The 19707-nt window shown below is 39.8% G+C and overlaps 1 protein-coding gene across 3 annotated transcripts in view; it reads right to left on the bottom strand.

Moving 5' to 3' along the window:
* The window catches only part of LOC144479859 (protein Aster-B-like), a 669932-nt gene that overhangs the window by 41224 nt on the left and 609001 nt on the right, over positions 1 to 19707 (bottom strand). For all 3 annotated transcript variants that reach the window (XM_078198866.1, XM_078198864.1, XM_078198865.1), the window contains 4 exons: positions 6915 to 6999; positions 5464 to 5567; positions 2341 to 2436; positions 362 to 442 (listed from right to left, as the gene is read on the bottom strand). In XM_078198866.1, coding sequence (XP_078054992.1) covers positions 362 to 442; positions 2341 to 2436; positions 5464 to 5567; positions 6915 to 6999 — 366 coding nt within the window. The remainder of the gene's footprint in view (positions 1 to 361; positions 443 to 2340; positions 2437 to 5463; positions 5568 to 6914; positions 7000 to 19707) is intronic.

Genomic DNA, 19707 nt, shown 5'->3' with positions numbered 1-19707 from the left:
GTTCGTTTTCTTGGTGATTGCTTCTGAACTCTGACCTCAAAGCGATTTAACAATAAAGGAAGATATGCAGAGTGAGAGAAATCAAAGCCGAGACTTTCCTACCACTCCACATCGATTTTTTGGCTGGATCTTCTGCCCCCACTGAAGTATATGGCATTTTACATCGTTTGCCTGCCCCGCTGCCTAGGAACCCACCACACGTGGTCACCTTTGGCAGGACTGGAATATCCTGCTGGCAGGAGGGGTCGGAAAATCCCGCCCAAATTCTGCATGAGGGACCATCTTCCTAATCTGGCATGCTGCACCATCCAATGTTATTTCTTTATAGGGAATTTGATTTTCAATCGTTTTTCATCATTACCTTTTCAAGCAGTGCATTTTGCCAGAGTCTGAACATCATCATGTAGGTTCTGTCCCGGGCTCCAAATGAAGTAAAAAAGTGCTACAAATAAATAATAAATACAAACCATTGGTCACACAAAGCAAAGCACAAATTTCATCCACTGTAAGTGATGCAATAGCAAACCCCAACAACAGAGCAGTTAAGAAGTGATAAAACAATAACATTTCTGAATATAATTCCCAAGTATTTAAAAACCATCACTGAGTGAGTACTATATAAAAACATCACCAGCACAAGTGAAATGGATCTACTGGATCACAAAGTAATGGCTGATTTCACTGTCACTTACTATCCAAATATACATGAGAAAATGCACAAGTAAACCAGTTACAAAAGTTAATAGGTACATCTTACATCAGGCTTCAAAGTTCAATTTGTAAGAAGCTGGGCTTCTCCTCTCAACAGTGTAGTGCTCACAGGGACCGAATTTCAGTCCACTCTCTGAGTGGAACTTTAATTCAGTTTGTGGATTGCAGAGGGATACCACAGAGAGGGAGTTTACCTTGTTAAAAAAATGAAAACCTGCAGATATTGCTGCTGCAGCACCAGACATGTTGTGTGTAATGTTAAAGGGGCAGAGGTGCCCCTGAGATTGTAGAAGATGCTCCACCAAAGTCTTTAATCAACTATGTGACCTCTGGAGATGAGGCTGCCTCCCAAGTCTTTCTGCCTGCTTTCCCATGGTGGTCCTGGGAACTAGTGGCAATGAGAGAATGGGAGAAAGACAAAAACCTATTTAGTGTCTGAGTCCTTCCCATGCCCTGCACCAAACGTCATCTCCCCCACCGGCACCACCATTTAGTAAGGTGGGAGGAGAAATCTAGCTGAGTGGTGAAGGAAAGTGCCTCCCAAATGGCACAACAGTGATAGGCCTCAAATCTTCTCTTATTTCCTCCTGCTATCCTGCATAATGTCAAGTGGAATATGAGAGGAAAGTCCAGCCTGTTGTTAGGATAATGATTATCAGTCATAAGACAAAGTATGATATATATTTGGCCCAGCCTGGACATGGAAGAACAAATTGCGGATTTACATCCCTTGGCACATACAGTCGACTCATCTTCATTCAAAGTTGCTTAATTCAAATTATCTGAAAATGTATTTTTCTAGCACTGAATTTCCACTTTGCCCTTTATGTTGGTCAATTCAAATTTTTGGATGATTTTTATCTTTGAATTATTAGTTGACCAATATGTTTCCATCTCACTTTTATCACTGGCCAGCAACATTCCCTAAAAATGTTATTGTTTTGAGCAACCAGTGCTTTTGATGTGTGTCACCATTTTTTTTGCATAGCCATGCATGCACGGTATTTTTCATGGAACAAGACCTGCACAATACTTGCAAGGCCGTTGCTTGCCCACATGCATTTAGGAGCATTGTTGACCAACCAAAATAGGATCACATTTTGTCTGTGGGAAAGGCAATGTGATTTCACAGTTGCTATATTGGTTAATCTTTAATGATTTATTTTCTCTGCTTCAATGGCCAAGCTACTTATAATTCAACTGAAACCATTCTGATAAGGACTGATTTCATCACCAAGTGTACACTAGGCAGAAAGGCAACCGATACTTGTGTTTTTAGCATTGATGAAGTATTAGATTACTCTACGCTGAAATGGACAAGAAAAGATCTAAACTGATGCAAATACAAAATGTGCATTTCAGTTTCAGGTCGATTCAGTAAAACCCATCTCATTCGCTTTTCATCAAACCAAATTTAATGCTTTCCCTGAGCATTGGCTAGGATTTTCTGGTCCCCACCCATTTGAAGTCAATAGGTTTTGGCTGGTCAATCAAATTTTCCACCCTGCGTGCAATGATTTCCGTTACAGGTGGGGCTGGGAAATCCCGGCCATTATGTTAAACCCTTTATTATAGGTTGACTAGTTCTCCTGAAGATGACTTGTACGAAACTGTACAACTGTACTTTACCTTTTCAGTGTCAGTGCAAACTTGGACAGCATTGGGAATGAGGCGGGCTGTTTTCTCCTTTGTCATCGAGCAAACATCCTTGAGACGTACAGTGAGCTAGACCACACAAGAATTCATACATCAAAAGATTGCCAACAAAATACAGTCCATTGTAAATAGTCAAAGAGCGTATCCTATTTATAGAAATAAGCTTGTGGTTCCTTTTCAACTGGATGGAGTTTGCACATCTTAAATGGACATTTGGCACTTGGGAAATGTGTATTAGAAGGCACATTGCCAGATACAGAAGTAATTTTGTGCACAATTAGAATATCTTTAATACACTGGGGATATGACTTTTTTGGAAATAAGTAAGTTGGAAATGAATAATATAGTCCTCCCAAAAAATTTTCATAGTTATCATTACTACAGCAGAATGCTTTAAGTCAAATAGATGTCTTACTGGACAGGTGTTAACTTATCTACAGCAACAGAAAATAATCCCATCAGCCACTTTTCCACTCAGTTTTCAAGTTACTGCTGGCTGCTCCAACAATTAGATTCCATTAAAATCCAAAATATAAGCAGCAGCATTCTTAACGAAATCTTGAAAATGCCTGGCTTCTAACTTGGCTGCAACAAAAATATCATCTGGAAATGTTGGAAGACAAATAAATGGACATGATGCAGCAAATTGGACAACTGGCTAAAGACTGTAGGGACATTTCACGAGAGTTAGGATTCCATTTATTCGTGGAATGAGAGTGACAAAAAGTCCAGTGAGGTCAATTTTCTTTCGCAACAAATAACAAAATTAACAGCAGAAAATGCTGTCGAAGCTTACACCCTGACTGCTGTAATAACTGTGGAATTGTAACTCTAATCCTTGCTAATTACATGCATTGAGGGAAAGGAATATCTCTATATTTTGTTCCACAGTGTACATAAGAATTTTCACCTTTTCATTTAGTTATGTTAAAGTTGGCAAAAGACAGATTAAGACAACAGCTGATCTCTCTATCTTGTTCTTATCACAAAGTGATCAAATAATTTCAGTAAATTGCTGAATCTATCACCGTCTTTAATGTACAAGATAATACAATACACATTCAGTATAGTTTAGCATAATTCCAAACACTGAAATATGACCGTGATACTCACTATTTATTTTATTTGTGTTTAATGAATTTGAAACAGTTTCATTTAAACATGTAAATTATTAAAATGTTTGTTTAAACAGTGAGGTTTGATGACTGCATCTGGAATTTGGCTTGGATGAGTCATGGGTCTGAACGTTCCGTGTTTACACACAATCAGTACTAAAACACTTTAATTTGAGGACTTATGCCTCAGTTGTGAAGAATGATTCAGCTCTCCTGCAATCAAGCTTCAGACTTGCCCTCAGCATGGCTGATATGATCTTGATGGTCCGAATAGTGTTCTTGTGTGTCATAATGACTCTGACAATTATGCATTCAGAAAATGTACAAAATAAAGCAAACAAATCTCAACTTTAATATTAATAATAATTCGGATTGATTTCTACAAGTCATCCTAATTGTTAGACTCCTCTTGGCTATGTTTGCTAAAGCAATTTTGTTTTAATTTGAAAAAAACGGACTTTGTGTTTTAAGAAGGTCAACTTGCTGAACTGTAGATTGTTAAAGATTATTTTAGGATGGCCTGATGGTCACAAAGCACAGAGAGGTGAATGAAAGTTTACATGTATGGGTTTCAGCAGGGTGAGCGCCCCAGCTTGATTGAGTCATGATTACAACATAAGAGGTAGAAGTTCAATTGATGCCCATAGGTAAAAAAAAATCAGAGTCACTGCAGGCTGCACTAACGCACCATGATGTACTTGGTTACAATGCAACAACCTCAAAAACCGGAGTGTGACTATCTTCTCTCCTATACTTGGAATGTAAAAAGTGAAATATTGAAAAAAACAAACTTAAAAAAGTTATACGGCAAAATTAGAACTCGTCCTAATTCTTTGGCCAAAACTCCCTTAACATGCAGAAAATACTTTGTAAAAATGCTGTCCGTTGTGAGGTATTCCATAGGAAAATAATTTTACTTAAAACTCGATGCTTGCATTGGTGAAACAGTAAAGATTGGGGTGGCACAGTGGTTAACACTGCTGCCTCATAGCGCCAGGGACCAGAATTTAATTTTGGCCTTGGGTGGCTGTGTGGAGTTTGCACGTTCTCCCCGTGTCTGCATGGGTTTCCTCCGGGTGCTCCCGTTTCCTCCCACTGTCTAAAGATGTGCGGGTTAGATGGATTGGCCATGCTAAATTGCCCCTTAGTGTCAGGGGGACTAGCCAGGGTAAACGCATGGGGTTGTGGGTATGGGACCTGGGTGGGATTATGGTAGGTGCAGGCTCGATGGGCCAAATGCCCTTTTTCTGTACTGTAGGATTCTATGATTCTAATCTGAGGATCACCACGCCTCAGGCAAGGGGCAAGGTTGAGAATGCGGGCCTTCGTGAATAATCTCAGCCAGGACAGAATTGAACCTGCGCTCTTGACATCACTTTGCATCACTAACCAGCTGTGCTCAGCTAAACCGATCTATCAAATATGATCTATCCCAATAGTTTTACATCATTAATTTATGTTTCAGTAATGTGAATTCAGTAATTCTATTGTTTCTTACTTATGCTGAACAAAATTCAACTAGGAAATGAGTTTACACAATCTTCTCTGAGGTACTAACACAGCCCTATTAATGGGTTGCATAAAAATAATCACCACTCCTCTAATACAGTCCATCAGGTTATTAATAGCCCATGTAATTGGACCTTGACTCTATACACTAAACAACCACATATATTACTGACTAAAATGGATAATTCTAGTTGACATGTTAACTCAAGATTTTATATTGAACCAAACATCGTAATCTTAGTCAGCTATGAATTAAATTTTATTTGGCAAAAATTTACTCAAATGATTTTATAACATCTTACAATATTTTATTATGTTCACCTGGCTACTCCCCAGATATTTTATAAGCTCGCCTACAGGAACATTCAATTTGTCAGCAGATACAAATCATAATTCTTTGTCTTTGCTGGGTGTACATTGTCTTCTTAAAATCAGAGAAAAATAGCATCTGTATTAGTTCAGGATGACATACCAGTGTTTCCCATCTGAAGATGTTGCTATAGAAGCAGATCCAATTTTCCGAGAGGTAGAGTCGCCCTTGCAGGAGGATGTCCCTTTGCAGGGCACATGAGTAATCTGTCACATCACAACAGAAATAAAATTATAATTATTGATATGCATAAAACTGTCCACCAGAACCCCAGTGCCACCCAATGCATATTCACCAATGTCTAAAGCAACATGCATTCTTCGGATCAACAGCATATCAATGTCAGCACCAGCACTGAGTCTATATGGTAAACCAAGGCAGATGGGCAATTGAAACGAGTGAACCTACAGTCAAAACTGAGGTGAAATAACTTGGCATAAAAATTGATTTAGCCACCCACAAAGAGTCAAAAATCCAGCTTCCAGAAACTGTTCCATGTTTTAGAAGCTGAATGATTTTTTTACCCCGTATCCATTTTAGTCCATTATTGAGGTTGCCTCTGCACCAATAGGAGATTTAATTAAGTTTAATTAAGTTGTATAAAATTAATTTTATTTAAAATTAACTTAATTTAGTTAAGTTGTATAAAATTATGAGGAACCCAGTTAGAGTGAAAACAAAAAACATAGTTTCCTTCGAAGGGAGGTCAATAGGGGGTGTAGATTTTGGGTAATTGGTGGAAGGATTAGAAGAGAGCTGAGGAGCAACTTTTTTCACTCTGAAATTGATTGGGGTTTGGAACTCACTGCCTGAAAGGATGGTAGAGGCAGAAACCTTACTACATTTAAATAGAAACATTTAATATTCATTTGAGGTACCATGACCTACAGGATATGTGGACCAAGAGCTGGAAAGTGGGATCAGACTGGATAACCTTTTTTGGCTGACATGAAGAGTACTTTTACTAAGACAGTCACAGCAATTTTAGCTCCACCCTAACATTAAAGTTGAGGATTGCACATCAGATGTGGGAATTCAAGCCAAATCCAAATAAAGGGAGGTGAAACTCCTGCCTCCAGTGATCTCAACTTACTTTGACCTACTGCTGTTCCTAGATTCTGATTCTGGTTTCAGGCCATATTTATACAAGAAAAGCAATATTGGAGTAGGAGGATAGCACCTTTCACTCTCGAGTGAATTTCATATTAAACTCCTTATAAAATGTTTTCAGCTGAATCTCAGCACCTGCAAAAATTTTCCACAAGGACTTTAAATATATTCAATTTTTCTTCTAAATTACAGCAGCTATATAGACTAAAATCTAAATGGTAAGCTGTGCTGGAAATAATACCGTATCATTCGAGATCATATCCTTGCTTTTGCCCCTGAACAGGAAACCCAGTCCACCAATAAATCATTCCTTTCCCGTCATCTAAATGAAACTTATTTAATATGGAAGTATTTATCTAATGATAAATGTTTAGTCTTTTCATGCAGCCAGTCTCGTTTGAAGCACGCTTATACTACAACACCAGCAGATGTTTGTTCTTTACCAACAATGAGTCGCTCCGTGTCTGGCAGCTGCTTAAAGAGCTTTCTGAAATCTTCATTCCGCTGTTTGTAGGTTGGACTCAAAACCTGAAATACAAAAAAAGCAAATTAAGAATTTTGATTCAAACTAATTGCTAAATTCTAGAACAGAAACCTTCTGAGCATTTTACAAGTTTTTCTTTTCTGAAACAGGTGTGGAATCCCTCGGCATATAGAAATACAAGGTGGGATAATCTGCTGAGCGGGCAACCCATGGGGTCAGGTGGAATATTTTTTTTTTATTCATTCAAGGATGTGCTTCACTGGCACAGCTAGAATTTATTGTCCATCTATAATTGCCCTTGAGATGATAGGGGTGAGTCACCTTCTTGCATTGCTTTAGTGCATGTGGTCAAGACCCTCACACAATGCTGTTCGGAAGGCCCAACAATGAGGAAGGAATGGCGACGCGTGTAACTTGGAGGGGAACTTGGAGGTAGTGGTATTGCCGTGTATCTGCAACCATTGCTATTCTATGTGGTAAAGGTTGTGAGTTAGAGCGATATCTTGGTGAGTTGCTGCAGTGCATTTTGTAGATGGTACACATTGCAACTACAATACGCAGGTAGCGGAGGGAGTGAATATTTAAGGTGGTGATGGGATGTTAAATAAATGAGCTGCTTTGTCCTGGATGGTCGTGAGCTTTGAGTCTCTTTGAACCTGCATTTATCCTGGCCGGTGGCAAGTCTTCCATCACACTCCTGGTTTATGTCTAAGCAGATGATGGAAATACTTGGAGGACTTAGGTAGTGAGTCACTTGGTGCAAAATACGCAGCCTCTGACCTGCTCTTGTAGTCATAGTATTTAGTGCCTGGTCTAGTTTCAGGTCAATGACCTCAAGGATGTGGATGAGAATTTGCTGAGTGTCAAGTGGAGATAGGTACATTCTCTCTTGGAAATGGTCCTTGTCTAGCACTTGCTTTACACGCTGCCCAATATTATCCTTTAGTGATTTCAATGGAGACTGAAGTAGGGTGGGGTGTAAAACTATTGTGGCACACAATCCTGTCAGTTTCCTGATGATTGAGTTAAAAAGTGCCCCCAATGCAGTTCCTCTGGAACGAGAATGTTGAAGCCTTATGTCTTTGTAATCCACAGGCATGAATACCATGAAACCCCTGGCCACATATCATAAATCTACATTTCTTTTGCCTCTCTCCACTTATATTTCAAGTTGTTGTTGCTAACACACATTGGTGTTGAGCTTTATCTACAAATGAAGCAGAAGAGCTTAACATCTCAAGTGTCCTCAAAACAGAATAAACCAGCAAATAAGAATTATATAAATAGGACAGGGTTACCAGAGTTCAGACTACATTTGGCCCATAGTCTGGTCACCCTTGCTCTAGAATGTGGGTTTGGACACTTGCAGGGGCAGTGTTAGATACTTCTCATTACTTACAAGCATATGCAAACATGTTAGCTAGTGTTATTGGAAAGATGGTCACTGACTTAAACAAAAGGTAAAAACGTCACATTGTCACAAACACCACGAATATTTAGTTGCAGGGTGCACAATACGCACAAGAGACCAACTCAAAAGTACATGTTTCTAAATTACTTGCTGAGTTTTCCATTCTTCAGTTTACATACAAGTCCTAGAAATCTTAGCTGATATTTTAAGACATGATTTGTGATATGTCATGACACAACATCCAAAATGCAAAAATATTCAAAATATAAACACACAAAAACATACTACCGGCTTAGGTAACATTGACATTGTCGAGAATGAGTTGCAAAGCATCTCAAACATGATTCAAATCTTCCATCTATTTTATATTTTTAATCAATTTCAGTGCTCCAAAATACATGATAATTCTGTTAATATCACTTTAGTCTAAGACAATCGGAGTGGTAATGAAGGGTGATAAGGGAAACACCTTCCAGTTCCTCCTCGTTCCAAAAAATTGTGTCAGAAAGTTGACACACATTAAGCAAAGCTTGTTCCCCCAGCTTTTGTTACGACCAACACAGACAAGCAATGTAAACGAGGCTATTTTAATCTAAGCAGTTTATGGCTGGAGCACCATCAGACTGTCAGACTCCAAGTATTGTTTCACAAGTCGTGCGTTTGGTTTATACAAGAGTTGACACATCAGAATGTGTCTTAAAAGGCCACATGGGGATAAGTACTGTATACTGACATTATGAACCTCCTATGATACCAAGCTGATATGCCAGCTACGGTATCAAAAAACCTGAAGGTGCTGATTTATGATAGGGCTCAGTACTACAGCAACTAGATCTCCTGAAATGATGTGTACCTGGTCACTCTACACGTTACTCTTGGTTATGACTAACAGCAGACTGATTGTGAACAACGTCATAGCATAATCAATCTTATCCTGAGCTGCCATCAGCAAACATTTATTTTCCAGTACAGGTTACTGGATGATCAGGGGCAGCAAAATTGCTTAATCTTTCCTCCTCAACAGAGATGTTTTGTTGCCAATTGCAGCACCTTAATTATTCACCTAAGATCAACTATTTTTCCATAGACAAAGGGCAAACCTGGGAGACCCTTAGCTTTCTGATCATCAAACACTAAAAATGATATTCACATTGCCATTAATAGTCAGTTAGCTTAATAATATTGAGAAAAGTATAATGTGAGCCTGAAGAACAATAACAAGATACTTTCTCCTGAACAACTCAGCAAGACAAAGTCAAGATTAAGATGTCATCATTTTGCGGCAGCCGTTTACTTTTGTTTTTGAAGTATAAATGTCTATACTTAACTTGTAGTGCTGTAATAAATAATTGCAAGCAGCTTCACCAACAATGCTACAAAATACTGCAGAAAAACAACATACCTCAAAGTACCTTTCTCTTTTGTTTGCAGGATAGGTTTAGAGTCTTGGAAGTACATGGTACAAGCACCTCATAAACTTGAAAAGACTTGCTTTCGCTTCTATTAAATCTTATTGCAATCAGACACAACCTGGCTAATGTACAGACTATTCCAATTAAAAACAAGTCAGGTAAGAACAAACTCCCCCATAGCATTTTTCCTGTTAAGAGTAATTGATTATATGGTCAGAAGCAATAATCAAAAAGGGTTCAGAATCTAATAACCCTAATTACAGGCTGGTTAGCTCAGTTGGCTAGAAGACTAACATGTGGTTCAGAATAATAGTAAGAAGTTTAACAACACCAGGTTCAAGTCCAACAGGTTTATTTGGTAGCAAAAGCCACACAAGCTTTCGAAGCTCTAAGCCCCTTCTTCAGGTGAGTGGGAATTCTGTTCACAAACAGAGTTTATAAAGACACAGACTCAATTTACATGAATAATGGTTGGAATGCGAATACTTACAACTAATCAAGTCTTTAAGAAACAAAACAATGGGAGTGGAGAGAGCATCAAGACAGGCTAAAAAGATGTGTATTGTCTCCAGACAAGACAGCCAGTGAGACTCTGCAGGTCCACGCAACTGTGGGCGTTACAAATAGTGTGACATGAACCCAATATCCCGGTTGAGGCCATCCTTGTGTGTGCGGAACTTGGCTATCAGTTTCTGCTCAGCGACTCTGCGCTGTCGTGTGTCGCGAAGGCCGCCTTGGAGAACGCTTACCCGAATATCAGAGGCCGAATGCCCGTGACCGCTGAAGTGCTCCCCAACAGGAAGAGAACAGTCTTGCCTGGTGATTGTCGAGCGGTGTTCATTCATCCGTTGTCGCAGCGTCTGCATAGTTTCCCCAATGTACCATGCCTCGGGACATCCTTTCTTGCAGCGTATCAGGTAGACAACGTTGGCCGAGTTGCAAGAGTATGTACCGTGTACCTGGTGGATGGTGTTCTCACGTGAGATGATGGCATCTGTGTCGATGATCCGGCACGTCTTGCAGAGGTTGCTGTGGCAGGGTTGTGTGGTGTCTTGGTCACTGTTCTCCTGAAGGCTGGGTAGTTTGCTGCGGACAATGGTCTGTTTGAGGTTGTGCGGTTGTTTGAAGGCAAGAAGTGGGGGTGTGGGGATGGCCTTGGCGAAATGTTCGTCTTCATCAATGACATGTTGAAGGCTCCGGAGGAGATGCCGTAGCTTCTCCGCTCCGGGGAAGTACTGGACAACGAAGGGTACTCTGTCCACTGTGTCCCGTGTTTGTCTTCTGAGGAGGTCGGTGCGGTTTTTCGCTGTGGCGCGTTGGAACTGTTGATCAATGAGTCTAGCGCCATATCCTGTTCTTATGAGGGCACCTTTCAGTGTCTGGAGGTGTCTGTTGCGATCCTCCTCATCCGAGCAGATCCTGTGTATACGGAGGGCTTGTCCGTAGGGGATGGCTTCTTTAACGTGTTTAGGGTGGAAGCTGGAGAAGTGGAGCATCGTGAGGTTATCCGTGGGCTTGCGGTACAGTGAGGTGCTGAGGTGACCGTCCTTAATGGAGATGCGCGTGTCCAAGAATGCAACCGATTCCGGAGAGTAGTCTATGGTGAGCCTGATGGTGGGATGGAACTTGTTGATGTCATCAGAATAATGCCAGCAGCACGAGCTTGATTCCTGATCCAGCTGAGGCAGACTTGAGACTTGCCTCCTTGACGTGCCGCCAGAGACTTGTAGGCAAACCAATACTGACATAAACGGTCAAGAAAATAGCTCAGGATGAAGCATCAGCAGACAATGAAGTAAAGACATGCCTTCAGGCAGAGTACCCATACCATGCTGTACATGGCAATTTGCTATCTAATGTAGGAATTTGTTTTATTTGAAGCTTGAAGAGCAGGAGTTACAAACACAGCTTGGATGATTTCATATAAGCCCATGTCACAAACATGTAGTTCTGATATTATAGCTTTTTGTTAAGAAAAGCTAATCTTCCTTTTAAATGGACAAGTCGTCTTAAGGATGGCCGCCAAAGGTCACCTGACCTTTTTCAACTGCAATGTGGTCAATCTTTATAAGGCTCCAAGTAGATTGCAGGTAGACATATCCAGACACATGAAGACATTTGAAATTCAATTCCCATTTCCACAATGGTAAACCAAAACTCACTGTGGCTTCCCTGGAAGTGTGAATATTGCTTTCTTACATCCTTGGGAGAATGGGAATCCATTCAAGTTAAGGGCCAAGATATTTAAAAGGTTAATTTCCTCGGCTAATAAGACAATGGATGGGACTATGCCCATTATCTAATACAGAAGCATGATTGACAGTTTGAGATAGCAGCCATTTTAAACTTTGGAACTGTGTAATGTCTGAGTGAGAATAGCCATGTTGGGTACAGGCTCCCAGGAAGAGCTTTGAGAAACAACATTAGAGAGAGTTCTTGGTCAAGGGAGGACAAAGAGGAAGGTATTAAGAAATCAACTATTGTTCTAGCTAAAGAGTCCAGGCAATCTGCAAGTAATCTACATCTCTGAGTACTTACGGAAGTGGCCCTAGAAATACTAGATTCAGTGGTAGTCATCTTCCCAGATTCTATATACTTTGGAACAGTTTCTATTGATTAGAGGGTGCCTAATGTAACCTCACTATTTAAAAAGGGAGAGAAAACGAGGAATTACAGACCAGTCAGCCTGACATCAGGAGTGGGAACCAAAACCACTGCTAAGCAGGTAGGAGTTAAGACCCCCAAGTTAGACAAAGAACCAGCTGGCTGAGAATTCTGAATTCAGTCGAGAGTCAGAACAGGCAGCAGAAACTGATTCAGAACCAAACTGTGTTACTTTAGCCAAAACAGAGCTGGAGAAGCTGAAAACTGAGATGGAGTTTAAAGCCCAGATAGAAAGGGAGGAAAGACAAGCACAAAAAGGAAGTGAAGAACATAATCTCCAGCTATAGAAGTTGGAATTAGAGCTGCAAGTATAGAGAGATAAAGACCAAATGCACCTTGAAGTTGCATGCACCTTGATAATGATAGCCCAAATCCCCAGAACTCTAAAACAGGCCTCGAGGCTCTACAACTCTCCAAATTTGTTCCCAAATCAAAGAGGGCAATGTAGAATCATTCTTTACTGCTTTTCAAAAAAGTAGCAGATCAGCTACAATTTACCTCAGAAAGTGTGGACTCTGATGATCCAGGGTCAGTTAACAGGAAAAGTCCAAGAGATCTCCACACTGGCCTCTGAAGTGACTGCTGGTCATAAACAGACTAAGGGTGCAATCCTGAGTGCTTATGAACTCATGCCAGGGGCATATCATCAGCAATTCTGAAAGGTTTTTTTATTCATTCGTGGGACATGGGTATCATTGGCTGGCCAGCATTTATTACCCATCCCTAGTTGCCTAAGGGCAGTTGAGAATCAACCACATTGCTGTGGCTCTGGAGTCACATGTAGGCCAGACCTTCCCTGAAGGACATTAGTGAACCAGATGGATTTTTCCAACAATCGACAATGTTTTCATGGTCATCAGTAGATTCTTAATTCCAGATTTTTTTCATTGAATTCAAATTCCACCATCTGCCGTGGTGGGATTCGAACCCAGGTCACTAGAACATGAGCTGAGTTTCCGGATTAATAGTCCAGCGATAATATCACTAGGCCATTGCCTCCCCTTCTGAAATATGGAACGCTTTTTATGTGGCCGTGACCCCTGACTGGTTTCTAATCACTTGAAACTAGAGAGTGTGTTAGACATTTGAACACACTCCCAGCCATTTTCTTTCCATTGCCTTCCTTCTGTACCCCTCCATTTGTGAAATTCCCGATGCAAATTTTTAAATTTTCCTCTGCTATTGAACATCAACATCATAGAATATTACAGCACAGAAGGCTGCCACTGGGTCCATTGTGAGATTCTTATTATCATTGGATAATAAATAATTTCCTATTCTGGTATCTTGTAATAGCAGCAGGCCCAGGTTACATGCAGAGTAAGGATCCCTTTATACTGGTGGAATCATATGCCTTGTATCAAATTTCAGAAGCATTCCCACATTTGCAAATTTGCAGCACCTTGACATCTGGGCCCTGTAGACATTTGGTTGAGACTCACCAATTTGATTTTGCGTTGGGCCTTTGCAGAAGGAGGCTTTCATTTATCATTCTGGGTTAGATTTAAAAGCAGTCCCTTGACAGAAAAAACAGTCTAGCCAAAGGCACTAACCAATTCCCTCGTGTATCAAGTGCAAGTTGGTGACACAACATCGAGACAGTAACAGCATCCATTGACAAGAAGATGGCAGTTTATTGGAAAACACTGCCCATTTTGTTGGATTATTCTACTCTTACATAAATCTCCATAACCATAGTGAGCAAGGAGCAATGCCAAGGCTGAAACTTAATTAAGCTGGGACATATAAGGTTGCTGAAATAATTTATTTTTTCATCAAAAATTAAATCTTTGGAAGTCTTCTCTTGAACTTGTCACTGTTATACTGCATGCTGGATATTTATGTTTCTCAGCAGGATCATGACTGTAACCAGACTGTAACTGTGCCAGGCAGCCATGTGAGTTAAGAACTTGTGTGAAATTCATCCTGACACCATTTTATTTAAAAATAAATGTATTGTGCTCCTTCCTCTGGTAGATAAAATTAAATGTCTACTTGTCACCTAAAAAAGGTTAAAAAAGTTGAGGTAATCTTTTGAGATTCTATTGCTTCAGCCTGTTACAAGCTTTTGGAAACTCGACAGCTGAAAGCAGGAATTCACATGATTAATAGTGTCCGTGCTATTATTACTACAGGCATTGGATAGGACGGTGGAGTGAGTGTGTCAATGGTCTCTCTTCTCTGGTCTCAGGTAAGCCTCAACCTAACCCACAATAATCCAAGTCTCAGACTGTTGGTTGTAAGGGGTCCACCCAAAATAAGCCCACAATCCAAAAAGTACCCTATAGTCAGCACAAAATCAAAATCTCATTTATGTGGATGGTTAAATGGCTTGTGTTGTAATAGAAATGTCAGGGTGATATAATAGTGGGTGCTTTAGTGAGACTAAGGTTAAAACATGTCATTTGAGTGCAAGAGATAGAAAATTCTCCATTCTATTCTTTAGCTTGAAGTGTATAAATGAAACTCAGTAACTGTTTCTGTAGTTTCAGGCATTGCACATTCAACATGTACTTTAAACTATCACTTCTGTAGATTATCCCTGCAGGTTAACGTAACTGAAAAACAAATACTGTAAACACTGGTGTATATTACATAGCGTCAGGAATATCCCTTGATGCTCCAACTGGAAGCATGTAACTTATATCAAAAGGACAATAATGAAACAAGTGAGAAAGTTATACACCAGACACATAAACCAGACATAAACAGTCTCTTTGATGAAATAGTTTCCAGTTTTTCATCAATTATAATTTAAATTCTAGTCAGGAGTCAATTCAAATTAGAACAATTGTCTCAAGGGAAAATTCTACCTGTGCTCAAGGAGAATCAAGTTAGAATGGAGGTATGGATTGTATGAATAGCCCAGTAGAATAGCAAATAGGACACTTGCATTGCAAACCTATGGTTACAGATTGGAGTTCCAGTACCTACTGCCAGTCCAATCTGCCAGCCACATGCGCAATGGTTGTTTGTTCTCAACAGGGCCACAAGGTGGGACGGTGGAAAAACATCGTCCAACTCACCCCGCAGCAAGCACAACTCCTATCAACTGAACATGGAGAATCATCAGAAGAAGTCGTCAAAGAGAAGCCTGTGTTCCCGTCCGCCTCGCCCTCCAGGATTGAGGAGGATGCTTTGGGGTGAGTGGCCTTGGGGTGGGGGAGGGAAGGGAAGAAAAATGGAGGGCAAAAAATACATTTGAATTGAATTATTACAAATGACCGATATAAACAACAAGACTGCAGAAGATAAAATGTTGAAGACCAACATAAACAGGGAGATTTACCGTCAAAGCCAGTTTAAAAAATGCTTGTTTTTTTTCAGTCAATGTCTGTAATATTTGTTCTGTAGAAGGGTCAGTTTGGTCTGAAACATTAACTCTGTGTCTCTCCACAGATGCTGCCAGACCTGCTGAGCTTATCCAGCATTTTCTGTTTTTAGTTCAGATCTCCAGCATCTCCAGTATTCTGCTTTTATCTGTAATATATTTTTGCTCAAAAACGGACTCTTGGTGATACTTGAGTTTTTGGTCCCAGAGCTGAGGGTGGGTTAGCACAGACTGAGTTAACCAGAGTTACTTTCACTAACTTGTTATTTCAAACAATTCAGCCCCTTCACACATCTGGACCCTGAAACTCCTCCCAGCCAATCGCTTCAGTGAGATCATTAGTACCAACTGTTCAACCAAAAGTGCAAGAGAAATTGACAGAAAAAAAGAATACTGAAGTGAAAAAGGGTTTGAACATCCTTATTTAAAATGCTCAACTGTTCCATCTTCAAATAATACATATCCAGAAAAAATATCCATGGTTTTAAAAATGAAAGATAACTCTAAATGGACAGAAATCTGACAGTTTGTCTCCTACTCCTAGACCACTCCGTAACATCAATAATAGATATACTAAACAACTCCAATCACTGACAAGTGTTCTAGAGCCACATCACTCCAGAAAATCATTCAAGTATGGTATATTGTTTTAAATGGAGGTAAGAGAATATGTCAAAGTACTCCCAGACTTTCTGCCTCCGTTTGACATCAGTCCTAGTAAGAGCACAATTTTAAAAGACTATTAATGATGAGAACACCTCATCTGCAGATCATGTCACATTGCAAGGCATATGTTTCATCAATGCAGCATTCCCAGGCTTATAGGGGTGACAAAATTTAAAATGGAATGAAGTAAAGCTGGTGAAATACGGAGAGTTGGCTGAATGCAAAGATCTTAAAGTGTGAGGTTTGTGAGGCAGGAGCTGGTCTCAGGAATTTTGACAGCCTAGGTGACAAGGTTCTTAGGTGGCTCATAAGGTGACAAACAGGATTGTGTGTTCTGTAGAGAGGGTACCAGGGTGGCTCATTAATAATAGGAAAAGACTTCAGAGCAATGGTAATTGTATATGAACCAGTGGGAATGTCCATCAACACCCCAGCAACTTGTAGAATGTTATAAGGGGCCAAACAATGATGATACCTGGCAACAACAGATGATTGGCATGGTGTTAAAAGTAGCAGTTTGTGCTATTTGCATACTGTGTTACAATTTCCTCATATTTTTCATACATAACAAGTAGATACCAGGCAATCTTCCTGATATGGCAATGTATATTGCCTGTTAATATTTTACCTCACAGGACTTGGTGGAAGCTGGTACCTGGTACTATTTTATCAGGCTGTCATTACAAAAGTAAACAAAACTAGGAATGTAGTTTCAAGCCAGTTGAGCAATGCAGCCAAAAATAATCCTCAAATTGCCAAATGGCAGTTCATAAATTAAACATTCTAAGAGCAACAATAAATTTAACTCCTCAAACCAAACTTATACCTGGTTGTCAGATGAATAGTCAAATGAAGAAAGAGCATCCTGCATTTTATCGGATATTTCACTATGACAGCCACCATCTGCAATCCAAATTTCCCTGCCCAAATCAACAGTCCAATGAAGGCAGACCCAAGGATTGTGGTGGTCCAAATAAACCCCCTAGATGTAAAAAGTGTCTCAAAATGTTGCCCAGATGTAAAATGAAAAGGACCAAAAGCACCTTTACAAAAATACAAAATGAGACAAGGGGGTCGACTAAATCAAACACATGTTTCTGGATGTATTTGATGAAACATTGAAAAAAAGTTAGAACCCGAGTTGATAATAGTGATCCAATACATGCCAGTTCCAAAACATTAAAATGCACTGACTTTTCTTCAATCCAAGTCTCAAAACTAACTGGATAAATTTCAAACCCAGACACACAAGTTCCCAAGTAACCAGCCTCTGGTCCAGAACTGAAGAGAATACTCATGTAATCTTTAAACATTGATGAAAGTTTCCTCCCTCCCTTTATATGTTTATAGTTGCAAATTTTTATCTTGTAAATCCTGTTTACAGGGAAACCACCAACAGTGATTTATTGCAACTGCCTTTTGAGCATCCCACGCAGGTCTTGATTGCAAAATTTACAAATGATTACAATTGTCGACCTTTTTTTGGTTGGACTGGTAATTGAAATATTATTCATGAGAAGCATTATCCCTTTCTACACACAGTCTGTCTGGTGAAGTGACTTATGATGTGATTTCATAGAATCCCTACAGTGCAGAAAGAATCCATCAGGCCCATTGAGTCTGCATCGACTCGAGTGCATCCCACCCAGGCCCTCACCTCTGCCCTATCCCCACAACCCTGTGCATTTACCATGACTAATCCACCTAATCTACACATCTTTGACACTGAGGGGCAATTTATATGGTCAATTCACCTAACCTGCACATCTTTGGGGTATTGGTGGAAACCGGAGGAAACCCACGGAGACACAGGGAGAACGTGCAAACTCCACACAGACAGTCACCCAAGGCTGGAATTGAATCCAGGTCCCCGGTATTGTGCGGCAGCAGTGTTAACCACTCTACTGTCCATTGTTTTCAATTATTGAAAACAATTCACAGTGTTCCATAATCATGAAATTTAAATAGTGCTACTTTTAGTGTCTCTTGACTCGCACGAAGTGAGATGTTCCAAAATAGTTTGTGAAGTCTATGCAAGACTGCACTAAATATAATTGCTTGCCGTTCATACGCACATGATTCCCAGAGGCATAAACACAACTTTTTCTGACTTAAAATCAGAAATTGCAATTTGAATTCTGTACAAATAGTTTAGTTGCACCATAACTGCTAATTCCAATCAATCCAGACTGCTACATATACAAGAAATTAAACCAAAACTCTCCCTTAATTGAACCAAAACTCTCCTTCTAAGGTAAGAACGAATGAAGCCAGCAAGATAGATTAGAAACACTCCAAAAGACCACCTATCATTGATTAATTTAGGCAGTAGTTGCTTTATACATAACAACTACATTTAAAGTTGGCCTTGTTTGCAGACTGAGCTATTTCTTCATACCACATTAGAATATGCACTACTGATTTGCTTGTAATCTGGGGTGACATTGCAGAACAGCTTTGCACTGTTGGACGATGCATTAAACTGGCATCTTGACTGCCCCCTCAGATGGATAGATATGAATTTATTTCACTACATGAAGAAAAGCATGAGCTCTTCTGGTTTCCTTGTCAAAACTTAAGTCTCAACCAACATCAGAAAAAAACAACTTATTTGGTCATTTATCTCACTGCTGTTTGTGGGACCGATACAAATTTGCTATTATGTTTCTCAACAGTCACTACATTTCCAAAGTACATTATGATGCCCTGAAGACATGAAAGGTACGATATAAATAAAATTCTTTTTTTTCCTGGTTGCCAAAAAATCTATCTTCTTCAACTAAATCTGATTTAAAACCATGAAGGCAACAGATCTAATGAAATTAACAGGTTTTGACAGAAGAGACAAAATAGGATTGGAAACTACACTTCAGGTGACTGCATATACTTTGCTTCCATTCACTTGCTTCACTCACTGTCTACTCTACTGTTCGGGAGAAATTGACCAGTTGTCTACTCCTAGGCAGCAGTGTCCTTTGGGTGAAATCGGAAATGCAGCAAGTGGGAGGCTGCCCTGATGACCTTCCATTGTGCAGCACAACATATTCACGCTCTAACACACACGCATGGTGCAAAAGATTGACTGAAACTTTACGAGAGAATTCAAATACATTATAAGGGGTCACTGAATTCTACCTATTGCAAATGGGGTGAAAAGATGTTATGCAATATAACACCCACATTGTTAAAACAAAGCAGCAAAGGAAATTCTTTAATCATTTGATTCAATTTTATGACTTTTTAATCTGGAAAAGGATTCCACTTTCCT

This window comes from Mustelus asterias, chromosome 27, assembly GCF_964213995.1.
Source record: "Mustelus asterias chromosome 27, sMusAst1.hap1.1, whole genome shotgun sequence".
Classification (NCBI taxonomy): domain Eukaryota; kingdom Metazoa; phylum Chordata; class Chondrichthyes; order Carcharhiniformes; family Triakidae; genus Mustelus; species Mustelus asterias.
The sequence above is the reverse complement of the archived record's forward strand: the minus strand, read 5'-3'. Positions and strand labels throughout refer to the sequence as shown.